This window comes from Podarcis muralis, chromosome 5 (genome assembly GCF_964188315.1).
Source record: "Podarcis muralis chromosome 5, rPodMur119.hap1.1, whole genome shotgun sequence".
NCBI lineage: Eukaryota > Metazoa > Chordata > Lepidosauria > Squamata > Lacertidae > Podarcis > Podarcis muralis.
The window spans coordinates 50,647,109-50,670,832 of NC_135659.1; the positions used below are offsets into that span (position 1 = coordinate 50,647,109).

Below are 23,724 nucleotides of genomic sequence, written 5' to 3' on the forward strand. Positions count from 1 at the left end.
GCAGCAGTCAAAGGCCAGGATGAAGCAAAGCCTCCTCTCCTGGGATCTTGCATGTCCATGTGTCAGCTTGGTTGTGTCATGGGGACCGGCTCTTCTATCTGGCAGGAGCAGCTATAAGCAGACTCTTTGCATTGGTTACTAAGGGTGTTATGTTGGGTCCCCATCAGGGAGCATTCCCAACCCTCCAGTTCTGTACTCCATTGCTACAATTTGCCTGAAACCCATGTGACGATACTAGAACTACTGGGTCCTTAGAATTTCAGAATGCTGTTCTGACTAAAATACCCGTTTTCAAAAAACAACCCACCTATATAAGTAAGAAATAAACAGCCTATTGATGAAACAGACCAACTGCACCTGCTAATCAGTAACTTTGTCTTTGCATTCCTTTTTAAAGGAAAATGCATACTAATTCTTCCTTGAAAAACCTGCCAGGAAAATAAATAGTACTGTAGCTAACTGGATGCTGGAGAAGTTTGAGGACAGAATAATTGAAGACGCAGAGCAATCTTGGGGTGGGGGTGGGGGGACACTTGCCGTTCAGACCTTCGTATTGCAAGCTGCCTTTTATTAAATGAAGAAAGGGGAAACGCGGTACCAACCTCATGGAGCGCAGTGCCAGCTTGTAGGCCAGGTCAGCGTCGTGGGGCAGCAAGGCAGAAAACAGGTACTTGGCAAAGGTGTGCATGGGGACGCTTTCGCGGTGGATGACCTCGCCCAGGCCACTGAAAGGGCCACCTAGTCAGGAGCAGAGCCATGTCAGCATCTATCCTGCAACCAGACCCTTTGAATTTAAGCCAGAGAGTTTTGCTGGCTCAACAGTCCCGCAAGCAAGAGGATACCTCCCAACTGGCCTCTGTTACATAGTAGAGATTCAGACCAAAGAAGCTGGGTTCCTAAGTATCGGGGAGGGCCTACTTGATTTTGAAATTGCAGACCCAAAGAAATCAGACGCACAGCCCCTTTAACCATCACACGGAAGGCCTGCTGTTGCTCCCCTTCTTCCTGATGCACCAGAAGCTAGCAGGGGGCAAAAGACACTCTCCCTGCCGCCCCCCCCGCCCCCCCGTTGCTGCTCTGGCCACACACTGAACTCCTCCTCCATATACGGGGACTGCAGAGGTTTGAAAATGCTGGCACAGTGGAGAGCATGGGGAAAGCAGAAATTTGCAAGAGGCTAACTTGGATTTCCTTCTCGACACAGCTGCAAGTGGGGAGCCTTGCGACAGAGGAGCTGCAATCCCCACTGCAACAGATTCCTTTTCACTGAAAAACCTCCTCAAACAGCACTGTGTGTTTTAAGCAGGTTTGTGAGTGTAGGAGAAATTGGGGAAAACAAACTGTATGGAGAGCATCAAGTAAAAGCATAAGAAGAGGGGCTTGTTTTTTTGTTTTGGTGGGATTTCTAGTGCTCAGGGAATATCTATACTGAGTACCTCTCTTTGAGAACATGTCTTTTTGAGATCCTATCTCGTTATGGTCCCAACCCCCATCCCATAATACATACATTGCTCCATTCAGATATCCTTCTGACCATCCATACATGATTGGTATAAATTATTGTGATCAAGGGGGGTTTTCTGCGGAATATACTGCTTAATGCAGGCAACTTAAGACTGTTTCAGGGTGGTAGGTTCAGCCTCCTTCCTCCAGAGCAGTTGAGGGCAACATCTCAGTCCTCTCACCTTCCAGGAGCAGGATACACTGTTTGCGTAGCGTCTGCACCAGCACAGCGTCCAGCTGCAGCTCCTGCAAGCGGGCAATGATTTGCTCCTCGTTGCGCCACACTTTGTCTTGAGCATAAAGGCCCTCCGGCATCACCCGCTGCTGCCCCATCCCCATCAGTGCAACTTCCAAAGCGAGGGATAGGTAGGATTCCCCGCTCTCAGGGCAACTATTGGCCACAGGCACATGTTGATACACGGGAGGCTTGGCATCACCAGCATCTGATGGAGAAGAGAGTTATCAATAAGATGGGCAGTGCAGCCTGCAGGTAGGGTCTCCCTCCTGCCTCCTTCCAAAATTCATAGCCTGATTGGCTCCATCACTGCCATTGGTCCTTCTTAGCCTACTTGCTTTTAGAAGACAGCACAGTGCCTGCCTCCTGGCACTGCTCACATGACCAGATGTACTGGGCTGAGCTGTGTTGAGCTTCACAGTTCTTTAATTCATACCGGCACTGGGGAGCTGCAAGGTAGGAAGGCCATAAAGCACCTGAGCCCCTCAATTCACCTACAGCAGGGAGAGAAAACTTATGACTTTTCAGTTGCCATTGGCCTTCAACTCTGGCCATGCTGGCTGGGGTTGATGGAAGTTGGACACCAGCAATATCTGGAGGGCTACAGTTTCTCCCTCCCTGATTGACAGGGTATGTTGGGCCAGAGGCAGCTGAACACTCAGACAGTCTTGTTTCTGGGATCAACAACTGGCTTTTGCATATTTCACAGAAACGGTTTGCCCAAAGACCTCTTCCTCTGGTCAGTACAGGGTGTCCCACAGGAATCCAACCACAACAGAATAGCCTCTTCCAACTCTATAGACTGCAACAGCAGAAACTTGAAAATGACTCCAACATGGAAGCTCAGGGAAAGAGCAGAAACTCTGCTCTGGGCTCAGGGTTTGGCAGTCTGGGGCTCTCATATACTCATACCTGAAATTTCAAGGCAGTTTTCATCCTCTACTCGACATGCTTCTGTCAAAGTGAGAAATAAGCATCCAATGGGATTGAGGGGGTGCCCCACCCAGCTCTCCAGATTTGTGATGGTGGTTGCTCCTCTCTGCAGCAGTTCTGGAGTAGGCAAATAGAATAAGGGGAGTGGGGAGAAAATCCCACAGTAATTACTTATGATCCTTCCTCTGGTTCCATCTTCCAAGGCAAAAAGTTTCACAAGCCTGGCAGAGGACAGTCAAGTCTCCCCTGTATACACTTCCCTTTCCTTTTGCTGTGTTGGTACCATGTTCTTCCATTGTGACAAGACTGAGCTTACTATTAGGCAAGGTGAGCTGGTCACTGTCCTGGCTCCCAACCTCAGACAAAAGACTTTGACTCTCGGCTTGGGAAATTCCCAAAGGCTTTATTGGTAAAGTCAGCACAGAGTTTCAGCATCAGCTGCAAGGGCATGATAAGCAGAATTCTAGGATGAGCAAAGCCGTTGTCCAACAACTTGACACACCCATCCTATGGGGAGCTGTTGGATCTGTTCATCCTTGATAATGGGACCAGAATCCTACCCTCCCTCCCCCTCCATCTCAGCTGCCTCTGCCAATTCACCAGCTGTCTCTTCAGCTATCCAGGGACAGGTGCTCTCAGGAGGTGGAATGAGTCTAAAATGCTGGAAGAGGGTTTTGGGGGCTGTTGTTGTTTTACTGTTTGGAAAAGCTCTAGGCAGCTCCTGCTGGGCCCTACAATGCTCATAAAAGCACCTAACTATCCTTCGACAGCTAGCCTAAACCCACAACAACAGGCCAACTCATACCTTTCTTTTGATGCTTGTATATCTCCAGCTGCCTCTGTTGTTGCAACCTTAGGGTGTTGATAATAGCCACCGTTAGGCGGAGTGCTTCCTTAGGGTATCCATGGGAACGAAGGGCATCGACACGGGCACAGGCTGTGGGAACGTGTTCTGTGGCATAATACAAACAGCGTGTGCAATTAAGCTGGCAATATAGGCAAATGGTATTGTCTATGTAAGCAAATCAACTCTATGATCAGGAGCTTGGGATTCAATTTCTGTATCTAAATTCTCTATTTTGTTGCCTTGTTCTTTATTAGAACCAAACCATGTGCGCATAAATATTACGTGGGGTTGTTGTTTTACATAGAAGAATTTCCAAATATACAGTCCTCCACCTGTAATCTGAAGTGGCAAAGACCCAAGTGGGCTGTCCTATGTTATTCTGATCACATGGTTCAGCTCCTAATCCTGCCAGCCCACTGTTGCTCCTGCCAGAAACAATAAAGGACCCACCTCTTACTTTCCAATGCAACCAAGTCCTACACCACCCATCAAGTTAAGGGGAGGGCTCAGTGGAAGAGAAGAACATGCTTTCTATGCAAAAGGCCCCAGGTTCAATCCCTGCTAGTCCTGGGAGAGACCCCCGTGTGAAACCCTGGAGAGCTGGTGCCAGTCAGTATCAACAAAGCAAAGCTGGATGGACCAGGGGTCTGACTCGGTATACAGCAGCTGCCTATATTCCATCAAGTGAAACTAGTCTTTGTGCAATGGCCAGACACTTTGAAGATGATGGCTGATTCCAAACAGGCAGAAACAGCATGTGGTGCATGTTGTTCCAGTTGGCAGGTGAGGAATTGCATGTTAAGATGTTTCCTCGTAGGAAAGACCTGTGTTTCATAGGGAAAGCTGCCAAGTAAAGGATAAGGTTTTCAGCCTGGCCTTCTCTCTGGCATGCTGGATTTCTATTGGAACAGAGGCACCTGCATTTGCTTTGTATAACTGGTGCTGAAAATGTTCCCCGCATCCAGCTCCATCCTAAAAAGGGCCACACTTAGCTATTCCACCCCTCACATCTCTCAACTCTCCTTGCATCTTATCCTGCAACTTGGGCTCAGCTCCCTGAATCCCAGACTGGAAGCACTTCTCCACCGAGTGTGCATTTTGCGTCATTCCTGAGGATCTCAATTACTCAGAAACAGCTTGCCCCTGTGAGCAACACCATTGTGTGGCACAGAAATTCATCTGTTCCTGCTGGTTGATCTCCACCTGAAGTCACAATTGCTTTGGAGAGGATTGCGACTCTGAGGGAGAGGTCATAAGGGGGAACAGACGACACGCATGGGGGTCGGGGGGAAGCAACAAAGGGCCCACTCCTCCGCAAATGTCTCTGCTGTGGGGAAACATAGAAGCCAAAGCCAGAGGAGCATGACTTCCTCTAAAGGAAGCATTTTCTACAAGGTCTCCAAAGGCCTTTAAAATGCAGCTATACTTCCTCCTCCAAATCTCCTGCTATTAAAGGCTACAGATGAGCAGAAGGCTTGAGGCACAAACATTTCAAAAAGAATCTCTAGTGATCGTGCATCACATAAAGCACGGCATCATTCAAATGCTGCTGGCAAATCAAAAGCAATTCCATGGTGCTGCTGATGTCCTCTAGGAGGAGCTCCAAAAAAACCCAGAGAGTGGGAAGACAAGACAATAACATTTCAGAATCACAACGTGTGGGATTAATTCCTTTGGCAAGTCAGACATCTCGCAAGCTAGGGAGGAATTTATGTAAACCACTGAGGGCTGAGGAGCAGGATAACGCAAAGTTTCATCCAGAACTTTTTGTGGCTCCAGATGGTTGTTCCACATGATTCAAATGGTGCCACTCAGGATCTCTTGCATTGCTATGGATGCCAGGCTGTGGTACTTGAATTGTGCCCAGGCACATCTGCTGCAAGGGATGAGACAGGTGCACCCCTCAGCTTCACTGGCACGCCTTAAGATATTGCCACCCCAAGCAATCACTTGGGCTGCTGGTGCAGTTGGTTCAGCTCTGGTGGGGTTTTAGAGAGTCCCTGAACTTCAGTACTCTGAAGAGCATAGCAAATGTTGCTCTTGATGGTGCAGCCTGAGTACTCAGCTGTAGAAGCAGAGACTGTGGGAGAAACTGCAAAATTGTCTTCCTGTGATGACCACACCTATAGCACTCTGACAACATGTGACTAAGCACATCTGCAGTGTGAAGGAGTTTGGGTATCTTGGTTTTGGCCTTGCTGACACAGACAGACAGACAGACAGACAGACAGACAGACAGACACACACACACACACACACACACACACACGTGTGTGTGTGTGTGTGTGTGTGTGTGTGTCACACTATCTTCTTCCTGTATAGCTGCTACTGAAGCTTAATGTTTGAACCACAGATGTAGAGTCTCCTGTTTAGTGTCAGGCAGATAACCATCTTTGTTGGCATTACAGCCTTGGACAAACTTCTCCAAGGTAACGGCCTTAAGTTACTGTGCAGTATAAGGCTTTTCCCATCCTGAAACAGAGAAAGTTTCAAGAAAGGAAGGAATTCAGTGTTGTGCGATATGACCATTCCATCAGCACGAATATTTCTGCTTGCCAGATGGAACTATCTCCCCTCTCCTTCCCCCGTGTTCTGTTTGAGGGGTTCTTCCAACCCCAACCACAGGCCAATTTAAGAGGTGCAGGGAAGGAGAGGGAGGAGACCCTGTTGCACTTGCGGGACTAGTTACGCTGGCTCCTACTAACACAACTGCTTAGATTAATCTGTCCCTTGGTATCCCAAGAAAAGGACCAGAGGCCAGGTAAGATGTCTTTGAGGCCAGGCACAAGCTTCCTGTTAAGGGACCCAAGTCTGCATAGGAAATGATTAGATGCCATAAATTCTCAGGTTCCACAAGATGAGTAGATGATGTGTTCTTCCCTAAAGTGACCACAAATGTGTACTTTTCTTATTTTACCGGAGTAGGATTCCAAATTTAATTTTCCAGTCATCTCTTGAGCAAACACAATATTCTTCCTTCAGCATACTGGAATCCCCAGAGTAGTGTGCTACCAAGCAAGAACATAATGGCTGCTACCAAGAAGAGTAACAACTTACCCAGCCACAAAGGCTGTCCTTGTGAGTTGAAGAGGAGGCCCTCACCCTCCCTTTGATAAGAGGGAGAGATGTAGAAGTCGCTGCTGATTATCCGCTGGAGGTGGCTATCCTGCCAGTGCAGGTCACAACCTTCGATGGCACGAGTGAACACTGTGCGTCTTGACCTTGCTAAAGAGCCTACAAGGAAAAGAGCACACAGGGTAGCCAAGTGTGTTGCATGGACTTGGTTAATGTTTGCCACCATGGGTCTGACCACTGAGGTGCTCAGCCATCACCACAACAAACCACACCACAATAAGCAGAATTTCCTGTCACCATGTTTTTAAAATTTAACCATATCCAAACAAAGTAATTCACTAGAGATTTGCTACCACGCATGTCTAATATATCCCTCCTGCTTGCAGCAGGACTGCTGGCAAGCAAAGACTTGAAAATCCCAGATTGTACCACTGCTATAAATTAATTAGGGCAAATCAGCATGCATTCAATCTAAATAGCTGTCCAATTTAGAGATAGATTTGAGGCCAAAGGGTGAGGAGGGCTGGCAGTTAAGGAGCTTTGGGTTTTTAATCCAAACTGTGGGAGCGTTCGCAGTTTAATGGGAGGAGGCTTCCAATAACTAATTATGCTTAGAATTGCTAAACACCCTACAAAACAAAACGGATGCAGTTTCCTCTCTCTACAAGGGTTGCAATGGACTCTTCACAATACAAAGTACACCACTGGTGCTTGTGCAGACTTCACCCTAAAGTTCCAGCTATACGAATGGGCTTCATCACAATGAAATGCAGCCCAGGGGACTTTACTGAACTTTAACTTCTTCTTTTTAAATGTATTGGTTCTTGTTTGTAGTAGTAGTATGCAAAACGACCAATCCTGCAGCAGTCCCAGCCCTCCCTGGATAACCATTCCTCCCATGACCCAAACCCAGCAAGCATGGATAAAGAGAAGGATAGCAAGAGAATGGATGGGGTGGGGAAAGCATGAGCCACCAGAGATACCTAGAAATAGAAATGGGAAAAGTCAGTATTCCGAAAGCTCTAAGAATTCAAGCCAGGCAACATTTGCATTTCAGCAGTTTCCCTCTCAATGAGCTATTTTAAACAGAACATGTATGAAGTTTGTAGTGTGGAAGAATTCCTACTGATAGGGCTGCTTGTCTCCATACTGTAAACATCACCCTGGTACTTCCATAGAGGAGTCTACCAACTGGCATGCAGAGACAACAATAGGGATAATCTCTCACCTGAGCAAGCTTTTATATTTGAGCACAGTCGGGGTCTTTCCAGATGTTTTTTGTTTGCTCAACAGCTTGTTATAACACTGGGGTTCCCCGGTGTGAAAAACATTACATAGCAGAAGACAAGACACTCTCACCCCCCCCAACTTACTTTGCCTGTGACTGGAGCTCTGAGTAAGTGCACTAGTGATGTTGGGAAGTTCATTGCCGTAATTCCCATCCTCCAGCGGGCAGACATCCATATCTCCCCACTTCCGCAGCTGTCGCAGCCAGCATCCCTTCTCTTCTAGTGTGCAGTGTGGATTTAACACCACACACACCCACAGGGCCCCTGTATGAATGAACCAGGTGCAGAAATGCAGAAGGAGTTATTCACTGCTATCTTGTGTAAGCATGCAGCAAGGTTACCCCCAGCCCCCACATTGTTTCCCTGCCTGGGGAATTTTTTTTTAAGAAACATCCACATCTTGCTTCAAGGAAAGGCACTGCACATTGGGAGGGAGGATTTATAAAAGCAAATAAATAGCTAAAGTCAACATTTTCCCATACAGAAACTCCACTGTATTCTTGAGAGATGGAAATTGGGAGACAATAATTGCGTATGCATCTGAGATTATTTCGATCTGCCAGGACAAAATTCCTGTTTGAACTGCACATCAAAGACTGCTTTAAAATACCGCAGCAAGCCCAAGAGTCAGAAGTTCCAAATGATAACCTGATCTTTACCCAGTAAACGATTGCTCCACTTTAGAAAAGAAATATCACAATGGCATTTCATCTGCCATTGTTCTCCAGTCTATTTACATTGAAGAGGTTTTTGATGTTAATTTCTGAAAACTACTCTCCCCAAACTTGAAGTTTTTCACAGCACCCTGCTGTCATAATACTCCTTGCTGTGATCTTGGCATAGCTGTCAAACAAAAGAGTGATCAGAATGCATAGAAGAGGCATGGAAGAGATAGTTATGTAAGTTTTTGGACTACAACTCTCATCATCCCTTACCAGGAGCTGATGGGAGCTATAGTCCAGCAACATCTGAAGAGCCACAGAATAGCCACATCTGCCCTAAAGCAACATACAATGCCTGTTTGTTAATAATAATAAGTTTTGTGGCACTTTAAAGACTAACAAATTTATTATGGCATACGTTTTTGTGGACTGCAGTCAACCTCATTGATGTTTTTATTTTAGTTACATGCAAAGGCAAGACAATTTCAACTATACCATACTAAAAATAGTGTCAAGCTTTTGGTCCAGTGGTACAGAACCTTATTCCAGCCAAGGAAGAGAATTCAGCCTTCAGTGAAAGCTCTATAGCAGAAAGCTGTTTATGCTAGTCCTAAAGCACACACACATGCATGCACACACAGTTATATGTTTGATTGGGCCAATTTCATGGCCTGCAGGAGTTCTATGTAACTCAAAAACCTGCATACATTTCCACCAACAGAACATGCTGTAAGGAAAAGGTATCATTATATCCAGAGCTAATCTTGAGCTTTGCACAACTCCAACTAAGCAGGCTGCTCTCCTCTCACAACTGGCACTGACTGGGACTCTTCCTGCTGGCTTGGGAAATTACCAATTCCACTCGCAGCCAGAGACTGCAGCAGGTCTGCATAATATATGACCTACTAAGCAACACAGAGCCCACCAGCTATGTGTGGGGCTACCAGGGGCTCTGTAAACCTCTTGCACTTGCCTGTTTGCTAAAACAGGAACTCTGCCAAGGACCTGGTGGGCTTCCACACACAGATGGTGGGCTCTGTTCAGATCTGGTAGGCTGCAGGTTTGGGCTATAGGGCAGCAAAAGCCATCCATGTCTGCCCATTCTGTTTTGTTCATCTTGCCCTCACCCCCACTTGAGAGTCTGTTAATCTCCTTCTCCAGCCTTCTTTTAAGCAGCTCAGACTTTTCCACAAATCTCTGGAGAATGAGCAGGACTTTTTTCCGCCTCCAGAGCATTCTGAACAGCAGCGGCATGGAACTGTTTGGGGGCAGTTCCTGGCATTTCCTTTTGGGGCCCAACCACAAATACAGGGCAGCCACCCTTGAACTTCTAAGAGTCTCTTTCCCTTTCCCATACAGGGTAAAAGAGTGCAGCTCTATAGATCTGGCTTTTGAAGTCTCCCAGCCGGCAAGTCCTCCCATGGAGTTCAATGGCCTGCAGCAGGGCTGTTTCCCCAACGCTGCCAATTTAAAGAGTCAGTTCTTTTGATAAAGGGCTGGGAGAGTGCCACGATGCTCAGCATAAAGTAATTCACAGCGCTGGCTCCTGGGTGGCAGGTTTCTAAACTCTCCTTTGGGTTTATACAAAACAGCTGATCTAAACCTCAGGCTGCTGGAAGTGAATGACAGGGGATAGACCGCTCTCTAATTGCCCTGTTCTGAAATCTGATACTAGTTACTGTGTTGGGGAAGGGTAATAAGCTACACAGAATTTGTGTCACCAACATATGACTTAACACAGAACCCTGGTCAGAGCCCACTAACATCGCGGTACTTCCTTGAAGTACTAAAGCACAAATAATTCCTGCACAATTATGTTTCTTGGACAATAAATGTATAATTTGCTATTCATTCATATCAAAGTTGTACATCTCTCTTGTGGATGCTGAAACTGCAGCAGTGCCAACTTGGAAATATGCAATGCTTCCTCAAGATACCATAGCCGACTTATAGAATCAACAAAAATAGTTTGTCAACTTGTGTGGGAACAGCAGAAACCTACATTGGCACTGTTTAGAATGTCTCTATTTCAGCAAATATCCAACTTCAACTTACAAACATTGATATTTTTATATAGACAGAAATATGATGTTAATTATAAACCATCATAGCTATCCGGTGTGAACAAGGCTGGCTGGGCCTATGCCTTTCCTCTGGTTGTGTCCACACCAATTTGAATATCTATTTACCTCTTCATAAGTGATTTGTTGCATGAATGTGCACTTTTGCAGCAGGGGACACGATGAGAAAAAGAAAAAGAGAACTTTATTCAGATTTGGAATGACAGAATCCAGGAGTTGGAGTGCAGAATTTGTTTCTATGCATAGATGGCAAACTTGCATGTGACAACTGTATAGGAATTTGGTTAGCTAACTGACAAGCTACACATGTCCCTAAGATCTGCAAGACCTATTTGATGCCCACAAAAAGTGGCAGCAGAATTAACTGAGTGTATTCCATCAAATGAGTTAGATCCAAAGGATTACAAGTGATGATAGCAAACAGATCATAGTTAAGGAGAACAAACCTTAACCATGATTCCAGGTTTCCTTGGCTTAGCTGCTGCACTGTTCTAAAAAGACTAGAGAGGAACAAAGCAGGTATGAGTTCCTCTCCACGAACAAGCATCTTTTCACAGTCCTGGTAAGTCATAGCTTTGTCTACCATGACATGCAAATGAAACCACTATTACACAAGTTTGATATGCATGAACTGCCACTGAAGTGAGACTTAGAATACTTTGCTACCAGGAAGGAAGGAAGGAAGGAAGGAAGGAAGGAAGGAAGGAAGGAAGGAAGGAAGGAAGGGGATCAGATTGCACTTGCCCATGTTTGGTTTCTGAAAAGTGTGCAAGTAATAACAAGACATCCCTGACCTGAACTCCTGAATCTGGCGTATGTTCAATCCTCAATAGTATCCTACCTCTTGGACAATACCAATGCAAAGTACCGGTAAGCTTCCAGATGTCCACCTTATGTTACCTTTGATAGAGGTCCAGATGGATATGCTTTGAAGGAAATGGAATGAGAACCAGTATATTCTGTATAGTCTTTCTAGCGCAAGCCCTGACTGCTGCTGACACCATTATTTCAGAGCCTAAGAGCAATGAAAAACTGACAACCTGTATGGATGCTGTGCTTTGCATGTTCTGCAGCAACTCAATCTGCAAACTAAGCTTACTCTGCAATCTGTGGTAGCCTACGATGCTTGGCCTGTCTCTAGGTCTGCAGTCTTCAACTGCCCTGCCCTCACCTAGCCTCTGTATGCACGCTGAACACTTGATTATTTGATTTAGGGGACTAAGCTTTGTTTGACCAATTTTAAAAAAATGTTTTAGTTGGTTCTCATATGAATGATGAAGATCCACCCTTTCCAAAACACAGGTAGATTTTAGCTAAAGTATGTTTCTCTCTTCAGACTGAGAACTCATGGAATATGACTAATGTTATCAATGCTTGCTTGAGTTTGAGACATTTTTAAGGTTATCACATTCATGTAAGAGCTGCCGAAAGGACATCTCAATGTGGTGTGTTTAAATGCTTCATGTCTTGTGCACCACCCAACTGTGTGGGCATATCCTTGGAGATGTCAGTGCTGGTGTGCATGGGCACTCTATCTAATCTGAAAATGTTATACCTTGCCTTTCAGACTACTTTCCAATGACTGGGTGACATGCACGATGTAAGCAGTAATTAAATGTTACAGCTTCAAAGAAAGCATCATGGAAAAGGACACAGCAGAGTTCACATGGGAGTGGTTAAGTCTAAAATTAGCCCAAGTGGTACATATACTAAAAGCCCTAGTAATCAGTACTGCTATTTATGTCACTGCACAACTGGCTTTTCCATATCACCTTGAAAAGGTGCATATATTAAAATTGCCCATATCATCTTGAACACATGAACTTGCCTTCCAGTGCTGGTTCATCTATCAGTAATGTCCAATCCACCCAGAATAATTCCTTGTGTCCTTTTTTAACCTGGAGAGGGATCCTGGGATCTTATGAATACAAAGCACATTCTCTTTTAAGCTATAGCCCCACTTAAAAATATTAAATAGACACAATCCATTTAAAACAGACACAATTCCAGAAAACTGTCTCACCGTAAACCCTTTAGCTGCACTTTATAAAAAAGCTGCTCCTTCCACTCAAATTGTATACTGTTACCAATGTATTTATTTATTAAATACATTTTCATAAAATCTCATTAAAAAATTCTTAGCACAACCTTCTTCTCTCTTTCAAAATCTCTCTCGCATAGGCATACGTATACTCAACTATTGTCTATCCTTTAGATCTTTTTAAAAAAGAATTTTTATCAGGATGATAGTAGATTAAGAAAAGGAAAACTTTACCATTTTTCTCTTAAGACCACAGTTTTCCATGGCCAGGATTTCACAGATGCCTATAAGGAGTTGCACAAGGATATTATTTGTAATGGCAGAGAAAGGACTTGTCCATGCATAGAGTAGCAGCTTAGACCACCCCCTCAGGCCTCACTGGTGCTGACACAAACTGAGAATGTGCCTAGAAACACACTCCCAAGACCCTCCGCAATGTGCAGATGTTTCTGAGGACAGGAATCTTGAACACCACCATCATAAGGAGAGGCTAGAGGTGACCACAGTGCCACTGACTGAACTGAAACCAAAACCCAAAGTCCAGATGTAATAATGCCAAACCATAATCTGGCACTACAAGAACAAGCCTTGGGCTCACACATTCCCTCCTCTTCCTCTATTGACTTGAGTCCAAACAAAATGGCAAATTATAGTTTATGGAAAACCAGGAAGTGTGGGAGGTAATGGAGCTTGTGGAGCCTGAGGCTTGTTTGTTTTGTGTTTCATCTGAACTAAGCCTATTTCCCCCTCATTTTATTCTCTCTACCCCACCCCCCTGCAAACCTAGCCCAATCCCCAAATGTAAACAAAGGAAATACATAAACTGTCTCCAGAGAGATTAAGGTCAAGCTGTAGTCCAACTGTTTTCAATCTACTTCTCACAATTAGAATCTAATCTCCAATAGTGCACTGCAGCAATTAAAGCTCCAAAGATTCTCATGCAATGGCAATATTAGCTTTGCTCTTGTGTTTCAACTGGCAGAATAATCTGCACACACCATTTGTGCTTTAAAGAAATGTCCAACGTTACTGGGAATAAAAGCCCTCCTTTCCGTGAACCATGGATCTGAATACCAGTTGCTGGAAAGCAAGATGAAAAAGGGCTATTGAGCTCATGTCTCGCTTTTGGGCTTCCCAGGCTAGATGAACCTTTGTTGATGCTGTTATGCTTAACATAGATCTCAGTTCACACTGCAAACTAGATAGAGGCTTTCAAGTGGAATAATTCAGCCTGAGCTTGAAAGCATGTAGTTCAGGACGGCCAGCTTTCTTCTTCCTGCAAAGATCAGTAAGGCCTTTCTGGAATATAAAAGAATGCTTTCTAACTTGGTGCCCCCCCCCAACCTATAAAGGAAAAGGTTGAAGTGCCTTACTGAGGGGCAGTGGACCAGTGTTGTTTGCAGCCTTTAAAAGGGAGATATATTCTTTGGCTCTGGAGAGAAGGAATACATAATTTTCATAAGGTCCATAAGAGGCAGAAAAGGTCTAAGGAGCAGGGTTGGGGCAGCCTTGCTCCGCAAACCATTATTTGGCATTACATGAATGAGCCTCTGGCTCACACATTCCCTCCTCTCTTGATGGTGCTTTAAATGGTGCTCTTTATGTTTAAATGGTTGGGCAAGCACACACATACACCCACAGCAATGGCATAGTGGGGGAAGCGCTCAGCCTCCAAATAAGGAGAAGAAGCCTATGCTGTTTGTCACCTAGCTGATGTTGTGAGCATGATTTAATATGTACCTGCAACACTCTTGCGACCATGCTCCACACAGCCCAAACAGACATGGCAGCTGGGGTGGGGGGGCTAAGGATAGGAATTGTCTGGCTTGCCCAAAAGAAGGGAGAATGACAATCTGCAAACCATCTCTAAAAGGTAGCAATGCATACTTTAAACCAGAAGTGCAAAGAATAGTTTCTTCAATCCTCATTATGCCTTTCCATACAGGTAACCCAGACTGCTTTGGGCTGACAGGTTTGCGGTCCCACTTATGAAGTGTTGCTTCCAGAGGATTTTGCTGGATCTGGCACAAACCTTGAAAGACAGGCTTTCTCTCATGAATGCAAAGAAAACCCTGAAAACATGTAGGCAGTATATGCTAAAGACTTAGAAACAAATTGTGAAAGGGGAGTCTGGACTTCAGAGCTCTCTTCAGGGGTCAGTGGGCACATATTTCCTTGCTCCAAGGCTCTCAGTCCTTCTTTCCCTTGCCTCTCTGTGTCCCCCTCTCTTACTGCTATCCCAGCCAAGATTATACATGAAAATATACACATTTATACTGACGAGTTGCACTGAGTATTCCGATATACAGAACTGCACTCCTGGTCTCTCTCTCTTTCTCTCTGTTAAAGATCAAACACAGTGCTGGGTTCAGCCTGGCAAGAATATTCCTCTCATCACCTCTAACAGTACAAACTCGGCTGTACTTCAGGCCTGGGCTGCAGCACTATTTTCATTTCAAATCGGGATCAAACACTACTCAATTTGGCCGATAGAAACAGCAGGCTTCTTGGCTTGAAGGATAAATACTAGCTGCCCTGAGAGATATAGCAGTTGCATTTGGACATCATAATAAACACGGTTTATTTGATCAACTTTATTATGACAGGAACAATCCACAATTCGAGTTCACACACTCCCCATTACTAGCAGTCATGAAGAGCTTGGAAGCTTCACTTTTGTTTCACATTAACCAAAACTTGTCATTTTGTCCCAAACTGACAAATTGTGGTTAATCCTAACCATGGTTTGTTTGAGACAAGCCCACTTCAAAGCATTGGTTAAATTGCAGTCAGTGAAAAATGGAAGCTGAAGCTTCCAATCTCTTTCTTGCAGCCCGGCCAGGCGGGGGGAGGGCGAGGCGAAAGAGCGCTAAAGGCTCACTGCAGCTCTTTCTCATCAAGATAAACCATGGTTTGTTGTGACATCCAAACTCAACCACCATCTCCCAAATAAAAGGCTATGGCAGATTGTCTTGGAATATAAATCTCTTCCCCAGTTTTCAGCCACAAGCAAAGTTCAAAGAGGCTGTTTGCATGGCAGCCTACAGGCCTCTATTACGCTAACTGACAGTGGCAGGCACTTGCCCTGGCTGCTAAAAGGCAAAGATGTGGCCTGCAGGCAAGCTAGCTTTCTATGCATTACTCATTTCCTATGCAGATAAAGAACATGAGGGCAAAAGTTTCTCCAAACTCAGATATTAAATTGCAATTCAAGCCTGTGAAAAGGGGACGGGGACAACCATATCTTGGGGAGGCACCATAGTTTTAGAGCATATGCTTTGCATAAAAAGCTCCCACATTCAATTGCTGGCATTTCCAATTAAATTAGAATCTGGCAGATGATGAGAAAAAGGCTTCTGTCAGAGACCCTGGATAGCTGTGGAGAATACGAAGCTAGTTGGACAAATAAACTGACCTGGTATCAGGAAGTTTCCTGTGTCGCTAAATCTGAAAGGAAAAGTTTACTTCTTGAATCAACTTCCCCTCAAAATAATTCTTTCTCTCATGTACACAGTTGCCTATGGAATGCTCATTCCTACCTCTGTACAGTTTCTAGCTGCCTCCAGAAGCCACTTGCCCAGAGCAGATCAGCAAATGCCATGCAGTCCATCAGACATGTTTTCCACAAGGACTCCTTCTAGCTTCTCCCATCACAAATGGTTGGACAAACTGGCCTCTCTCTAATGGGACACACAGAGACACAGAAACTTACCTAGCTCATCCCAAAGCTGTCGGCATTTGTCCGTCATGCCAGTTCCCTGCTGTCTCCAGAGAGCAAGCCGTGGATCTGCCATGAACTGTTCAGTTATTAGTGTAAGCATCCTGGCGCCATTGGAATCTCTCATACGCAGCATTTCACGGACCTAAGGCAGCGGAGGAAAAGAGGTGTTATTTCAGTTACATGCAGAATGCATTTAGAGATGGGAACTATATTTTGCATGCCTGTGGAACTACATACTTCTATGGGCCAACATGCTACCTTAAATAGTTGTTAAGACACATCACTAAGAAGCAAGCCTCATCTAACCTGAGTCTATTCAGGTCTCGGCCCAGTATACCTGAAGGAGCATCTCCACCCCCATTGTTCTGCCTGGACACTGAGGTCCAGTGCCAAGGTCCTTCTAGCAGTTCCCTCACTGTGAGAAGCAAAGCTACAGGGAACCAGGCAGAGAGCCTTCTTGGTAGTGGCACCCGCCCTGTGGAACGCCCTCCCATCAGATGTCAAAGAGATAAACAACTACCTGACATTTAGAAGACATCTGAAGGCAGCCCTGTTTAGGGAAGTTTTTAATGTGTGACATTTTATTGCATTTTAATCTTTGTTGGAAACCACTCAGAGTGACTGGGGAAACCCAGCCAGATGGGCGGGGTACAAATAATATATTATTATTATTATTATTATTATTATTATTATTATTATTATTATTATTATTATTATTATTATTAATTCAAGGGCAGCTGGACAATCCAAACTAGGAAATCCCCCTTGAGAATCAAGAGAGGCACAATCTGACTTCAACAGATGAAATCTACCATTTATCGAATCCTAGGATTTCTTTTGCCTCGCCCTCATTCCCCACTTAGCTACCTGCAAGAGGAAAGTAGAGGGAGCAGTTTCGGCTCCATGGTCTCATTTCTAAGGGTGGCTTTGCTTCATTCTCTACAATGCAATGGTTAAACAGGAAGTATGAGAAGCAGTGTGGAAGACCTGCACAGTGGGAGAGTTTGGATAATCATCTAAACAGGAAAACTACAGTCAACACCTTTAGAACAAGTCAAGGTATTAAGCCGACTTCACTGGGAAAGAAAATCCCTAAGAGTTGAATGAACAAATCTAAGTTCAGTTTCAAGTATTGTTGCTGATTCAGCAATATGGTGCAATACAGGAAAAAGAATGGGCTCTAGTTGAAGGAAGGAGATTCAAATGGATAAAACCTGGCAAAGGCACCATGCTAGATGGAGAAGAGGAACCTCTGGAAGTGGAGGGCTTTCCTTGCCACCACAGCACTGGGCTGGCAGCAGCTCCTCATACCCCAGTGTTTCAATGGGAGGGGAAACTGCTCTCTCTGCTCTTCAGAGTTCGCTCTCTGAAAACTGATATTTGAAGAGCACATATAGTGTTTTTCTCTTCATAGCACCTCAGGGACTGCAATGGAGAGGACCACTCCCAACTTCTCTGCTGATTGGCAGAAGTGCAGGGATGGGCTATGTCTGCCAGACCCATACACCAATAGATAATTCCAGGACTACATCATCATCTATCTAAAAACGTACCCAAAAATGGACTGTTTTCTTTCTACCACCAACTAAGGGCTCTGTCAACCCAGTTTTTTAGAACAGCAGAAAAGGTATGTGTATGTAATGTATGTGTGCTACACATTCATCAACTCAAAATGACCTGAATATCATACATCAGGCATGTCCAACTCCCAAGAGACTGTGATCTACTCCCAATATAAAAAAAAAACTGGCAGTGATCTACCCACTGTCACTGGAGGGAGGAGGAGCATGCGTGGTGTGGGTGGATTGCCCAGAGTTATTGAGCTTTTCCCCTGTAACTTTTTTAACACGATATGGATCCCACAATCTACCAGGATCAGCCGGGGATCTACCAGTAGATTGCAATCTATTGGTTGGACATCCCTGTCATACATGATATAATGCACTTGTGATATCAGTGTTTGGCGATGGCAGGGATATCTAAGCCAGGGATAAATTTGGTATGTCATGGTGTGATGAAGCTATCAACAGCCTTAGTTCCCTTATTACTTAGTGGCTACATTTATTTATTTCATAGGATTAAAATAAGTTGATTTATGTTCCTCTGGGTGGACCTTTCTAGTGACAAACTAGCAAGGGGCACTATGCTTCCTATAGTATGCAATCTAAACCATGCCAGTGCCTGTAAAAGGAGTAAAATAAGTGATCTGAAAAGCACCAGAAGTTGATTTCTGGAGCTCCAAAGGACAACAGCTGCAAAGTGAAGGAACACTATAAGATGTCAAGCTACATGGATGCAAAGCTTTTAGGGGAGGGAAGAAGAAAGCCACGCCTCACCTTAGCAAACATGGAATTGAGTTGCTTTCCAGAGCCATAATACCCTCCCTGGGAGAGGAACAGCTTCACCTGCTCTCGAACCTGTTCCTCATCCAAATGCCAGCAATTCTCGTCATCGATGCTTGCCCCTGCAGTGGGGTCTGGCGCACCTGTGGCAAGAGAAGCCCAGCTATTAAAAGAAACCATGTCCAGAGGAATCAGTCCATCCTGCCATGTAAATTTGTTATGAGGATACCTTCTATTGCATTCAAAACAGGAAATGAGAACCATTCTCTTCTGCAAACCAGTACTGCAATATTTCTGCAGTTAATTTTTGTTTTCACTAAAGAACAAGCATCACTGCAGTGTAAGGGCATTGGAGCCAAATAGGAAGCAGACACACCAGCTTATAATAAGTGACCAATAATGAAGGAATGATAAGACCAAACAATACTAGAGGATAAAATTTCAGTTCCTTGCTGTCGTTATGACACTTACAGTGCTATTAATCATTTGTTCTTAAACCCAGCAGCTCATGAAATGAGCTAGGATAACTGTCAGTGCTAGACCCTTCTGAGCTCCCAAGAGCTTTAAAACATACTACCGTATTTTTCGCTCTATAACACGCACCTGACCATAACACGCACATCGTTTTTAGAGGAGGAAAACAAGGGAAAAAGCATTCTGAATGAAACAGTGGATGTATCATTTTTGTGTTTCATGCTGTGGCCACAGACATGTGATCTGATGGTGAATTTGGGGTGGCCCAATGCAAAAATCCTGAGAATTCCTGTGGATCCATGCTTTGTAACCACGGTTTTGCACCATTGCAGCCCCAGGCAACAGTGGGTGCGTGATTTTTTGGGTGCAGGCTGTAGCCATGGACATGCTATGTGATCTGATGGTGAATTTGGGGTGACCCAATGCAAAGATCCTGAGAATCCCTGTGGATCCATGCTTTGTAACCACATTTTTGCACCATTGCAGCCCCAGGCAACAGTGGGTGCGTGCTTTTTTTGGTGCAGGCTGTAGCCATGGACATGCTATGTGATCTGATGGTGAATTTGGGGTGACCCAATGCAAAGATCCTGAGGATCCATGTGGATCCATGCTTTTTAACCACGTTTTGCACCATTGCAGCCCCAGGCAACAATGGGTGCGTGATTTTGGGGGGGCAGGCTGTAGCCATGGACATGCTATGTGATCTGATGGTGAATTTGGGGTGACCCAATGCAAAGATCCTGAGGATCCATGTGGATCCATGCTTTTTAACCACGTTTTGCACCATTGCAGCCCCAGGCAACAATGGGTGCGTGATTTTGGGGGGGCAGGCTGTAGCCATGGACATGCTATGTGATCTGATGGTGAATTTGGGGTGACCCAATGCAAAGATCCTGAGGATCCATGTGGATCCATGCTTTTTAACCACGTTTTGCACCATTGCAGCCCCAGGCAACAATGGGTGCGTGATTTGGGGGGGGGGCAGGCTGTAGCCATGGACATGCTATGTGATCTGATGGTGAATTTGGGGTGACCCAATGCAAAGATCCTGAGGATCCATGTTGATCTATGCTTTGTAACCACATTTTAAGTGGGGAGCGAAGGAAAAACAAAGAAGGGACATGAGAGGGGTGTGCAGAGAAGCAGCTGGCTAAGAATGCTGGAGAGGGATTTAACAGGTGGGAGGAAAGAAAGGCAAAAGTTCCCCCCCAAGCCAGCCATCTCTCTCTCTCTCCCCCCCCTCCCTCCCCCCTCTCTCTCCCTCCCCCCCTCTCTCTCCCTCTCCCTCCCCCCCTCTCCCTCTCCCTCTCCCTCCCCCCCTCTCTCTCCCTCTCCCCCAGCAGCACCGGAGCACAGAGAGGAATTAGAAAGAACGACACTCTGCTTGCCTGGAGGGGAGGGGCTTTCCCTGCTCTTTGTTCCGTTTCAGCAATCACAGCAACGAAACAGAGGAGGGTGGGCAGTAAGACCCTGAGGCAGAATGCAGGAAAGCAGCCACTTCCTCTTTTCAGGTTTCCCTTCTCCGTGACTCACGATTTGACTTTTGCCTGATTTTTTGGCTCCAGGGACCACACATTCGCTCAATAACACGCACAGACATTTCCCCTTCCTTTTTAGGAGAAAAAAATCTGTGTGTTATAGAGGGAAAAATACGGTACTTTAGGCTGAAGACCCACATCTGCCATGTAGTGATCCCCTAGACTCAGCGAACAGTCTGGATGACATACACTCCATATTTGTCCATCTTCTGGTGCTGATCCGTGCCCAGCTTTTCTTGTGTACATATCAGCAGAGAGAAACCATGTTTCTAAAACAGTGCAATTCTCTGTTCCAGGCAATGAACACATACTGTACAAGCAACCATCAGCTGCTGGGTCCAGGGAATCTAGTGAGCTTGAAGGAAGGTTAGGAGATGTCCATGCAGAAGACATGAAATATCCAAGGAATAATTTAATCCTAGCTAATGGACTTCCAGGAAGGCTCAATTGGGAGCTATGTGAAGCAGTTCCAGTATCACAAAGTAAGACAGAAATGCACTGTAAGGACAATGATTGCAGGGCCACATTATTCAATCACTTTTGGATTACCTTTTCCCCAGAATGAACAAAATTACTACCTTTGGTACACATATGGCTGTGGCTAATGGCGGCTTAACAGACAGGCATCACCAGGATGGCCGACAGTTTAACGCATAGGACACTAGACCAATATCCAGGCTGACTAGAGTTCAAGTCAACCCCAAGTGATGTAAGTAGACACAGATGCCTTTCTACCACTTTAGGCAACAGCAAGCTTCTAAAGTACCTTTGCGACAACCAACCAACAAATGAAAAAATGCAATTCAGTAGGGTGGGGCTTAATCTTCTTTTCCCTAAAGTGGTGTTAAAAAACAAGCTGCTTCCTGAATATCTATATGGCAAGAATGTTCATGGCTCAGCTACTTGCTGTTAGATGGGAAATTCTATTCCCCCCTTCATCCAGCAGCAGGAAAGAACAGAAGGAAACAACAAGACAAATTTCTGGTTTGCCAGGCAAAGCCTCCTACTTCTGGAGAGTCTGAGGCCCCACACATGCGTGTGACCAGTGTGTGTGTGTGTGTGTGTGTGTGCGCGCGCGCACGCGCATGCACGCATGCACGCATGCCTGCCTGCTTGTATAGTTCTGAGTGCATTCAGGGAGGAATCACTGAGACTACCGGACCCTGGAATTGTACTTAATGGGTGACTTGTCTCGCACTGACTTAGGAGAATCATCTTGCTTTAGCTACTGTTTAAGAGGTTTCACATCTCTGGAGCATCTGGAGACAGGTAAGATTTTGTTTTGCAGGTAACTCTCCTCCTATGTAATGCTCACTCCAAGGAACAGGAGCCAGACTCTTTAATGGCTCATCTGGAGTGTTTTATTAAGAAAGAATAATCATGCCCTAAAGAACAGGCTTCTGTTTTTCTTTCTCAGAGCCTCATGTCTTTCCATTTTAAGTTTCTCAGTATAGTTCTGATTAGTTCCTCCCCATCCTCACACATTCAGTGTCTTTTACTCTTCATGCTTATATTCAGGAATGCTGCAAGGCATGCAATTGGTTTGCAAGAGCAGCTGGTAGCCCAGTTGATGTGCCTTGCACAATTAAATGCAGAGGATGCCACAAGACTGAAAGGAAATTCTTGTAGAGTCAAAAGAAGTTGAGCTTAAAACTGAGAGATGCAGAGTTTACCAGCTTTCCTTCCTCCCTTTGAAGCTACAGGGGCGGGGGGGGGGGCGGGAGTAGCTTGCACTTGGAGAGGACAAAGCAATATTTATGAAGCACTCTGTTGTAGAGCACTCCCGTGAAATTAGAAAGCATTCTGCATTGTCGTGTTGCAGTCAATTTGCACAAGCCAGGAAAAAAATAGATTCTATTTTCAAACCTTTGAAATGCTTCAAAGGCAGCTTTGTGAAGAGCTGAACAATGCTTCTACTTTGTAGAAATTATCAGCATCTCTGCATCTGGATGCTTGACATTAGATAACAAAAAAAAAACCCAAGTTCCCTACACCAGACTGTCTCTGTGCACAGAAAAAGCTGGGTGAAAAATCGTGACAATGAAAATTCATGGTGCCTGGAGCATGCTCTGTTGAACTTTAACCCACTTGCCTCATGCTTATTACTACACTTCAGTGAGTAAAGGGGTCATTGCTGGAACAGCAAGGCATGGGCAGCAGAAGGAAAGGAAATGGCTACTGCACGTCCAGTTCAGTCTAGTGACTCTAGTCCACTAGAATTGTGCTTGGTCTTGTCAGTAAAGGGTTAGCCCCATTCAGAGATCACAGGTTAAGAAATCTGCCCTGATCCTAGTTCAGATGATGGGTGGGAGACTAACAATGTCCTGCAGGAGCTCCACTCTTACTCTGCCACACCCTTTTATGGGCCAAGGAGCAGCCTCGGTGGTGCAACAAAGCCACTTTCCTGACACAGGTGCTACTGGCACCTACCGGGGCAGAGCAGTGGAGAGGTTGGTGCTGTGCAGGAGCACGGGCAGAGCCAATCTAGTGCTTCTGTTGGTTCGGCCGCACATTCCCAACTTCCCCGCTGCCCTTCCCCATCCCAGTAAGCAGCCCTGTCCTGCCACTCCTGCATGGGCTCAGTGGCAGCTGGCATTTTCAAGCCCTAGAGGAGCCAAGATGTTGCTCAGGGAACCAAGGCAATGAAGAACCAGGATGCAGCTTAAACTACTGAATATAGATTTAGTTTCATTTTCACTTTTATATTTTGAGCCCGATATTAATTAAACTGCAATTAAGGCAGGGGGGTGAATCTAATTACCAATCAGTGAATTTGCTTATCAGAGATTCATAAAAGAATGCTTTAATAGGAGGCTCCGTCACACATGACACAGATGAAAATAATGTGCTATAAATTACACTGGAAAAACGGATACACATTTCAGACTAAACAACAGAATTTGCAACATGCTCAAATATTAATAAGATGTACTATCATATTCCTTTTGCCAATATTAACATGCTGTTAAGCCAACCAGTGGCA

General features: G+C 45.1%; 1 protein-coding gene across 2 annotated transcripts in view; it reads right to left on the bottom strand.

Moving 5' to 3' along the window:
• The window catches only part of ZSWIM5 (zinc finger SWIM-type containing 5), a 113,471-nt gene that overhangs the window by 6,090 nt on the left and 83,657 nt on the right, over positions 1 to 23,724 (bottom strand). For both annotated transcript variants that reach the window (XM_028733643.2, XM_077928782.1), the window contains exons 3-10: positions 18,724 to 18,872; positions 16,379 to 16,529; positions 7,967 to 8,146; positions 6,576 to 6,752; positions 3,477 to 3,623; positions 2,651 to 2,788; positions 1,686 to 1,946; positions 603 to 738 (exon numbers count right to left, since the gene is read on the bottom strand). In XM_028733643.2, the coding sequence (XP_028589476.2) occupies positions 603 to 738; positions 1,686 to 1,946; positions 2,651 to 2,788; positions 3,477 to 3,623; positions 6,576 to 6,752; positions 7,967 to 8,146; positions 16,379 to 16,529; positions 18,724 to 18,872 (1,339 nt within the window). The remainder of the gene's footprint in view (positions 1 to 602; positions 739 to 1,685; positions 1,947 to 2,650; positions 2,789 to 3,476; positions 3,624 to 6,575; positions 6,753 to 7,966; positions 8,147 to 16,378; positions 16,530 to 18,723; positions 18,873 to 23,724) is intronic.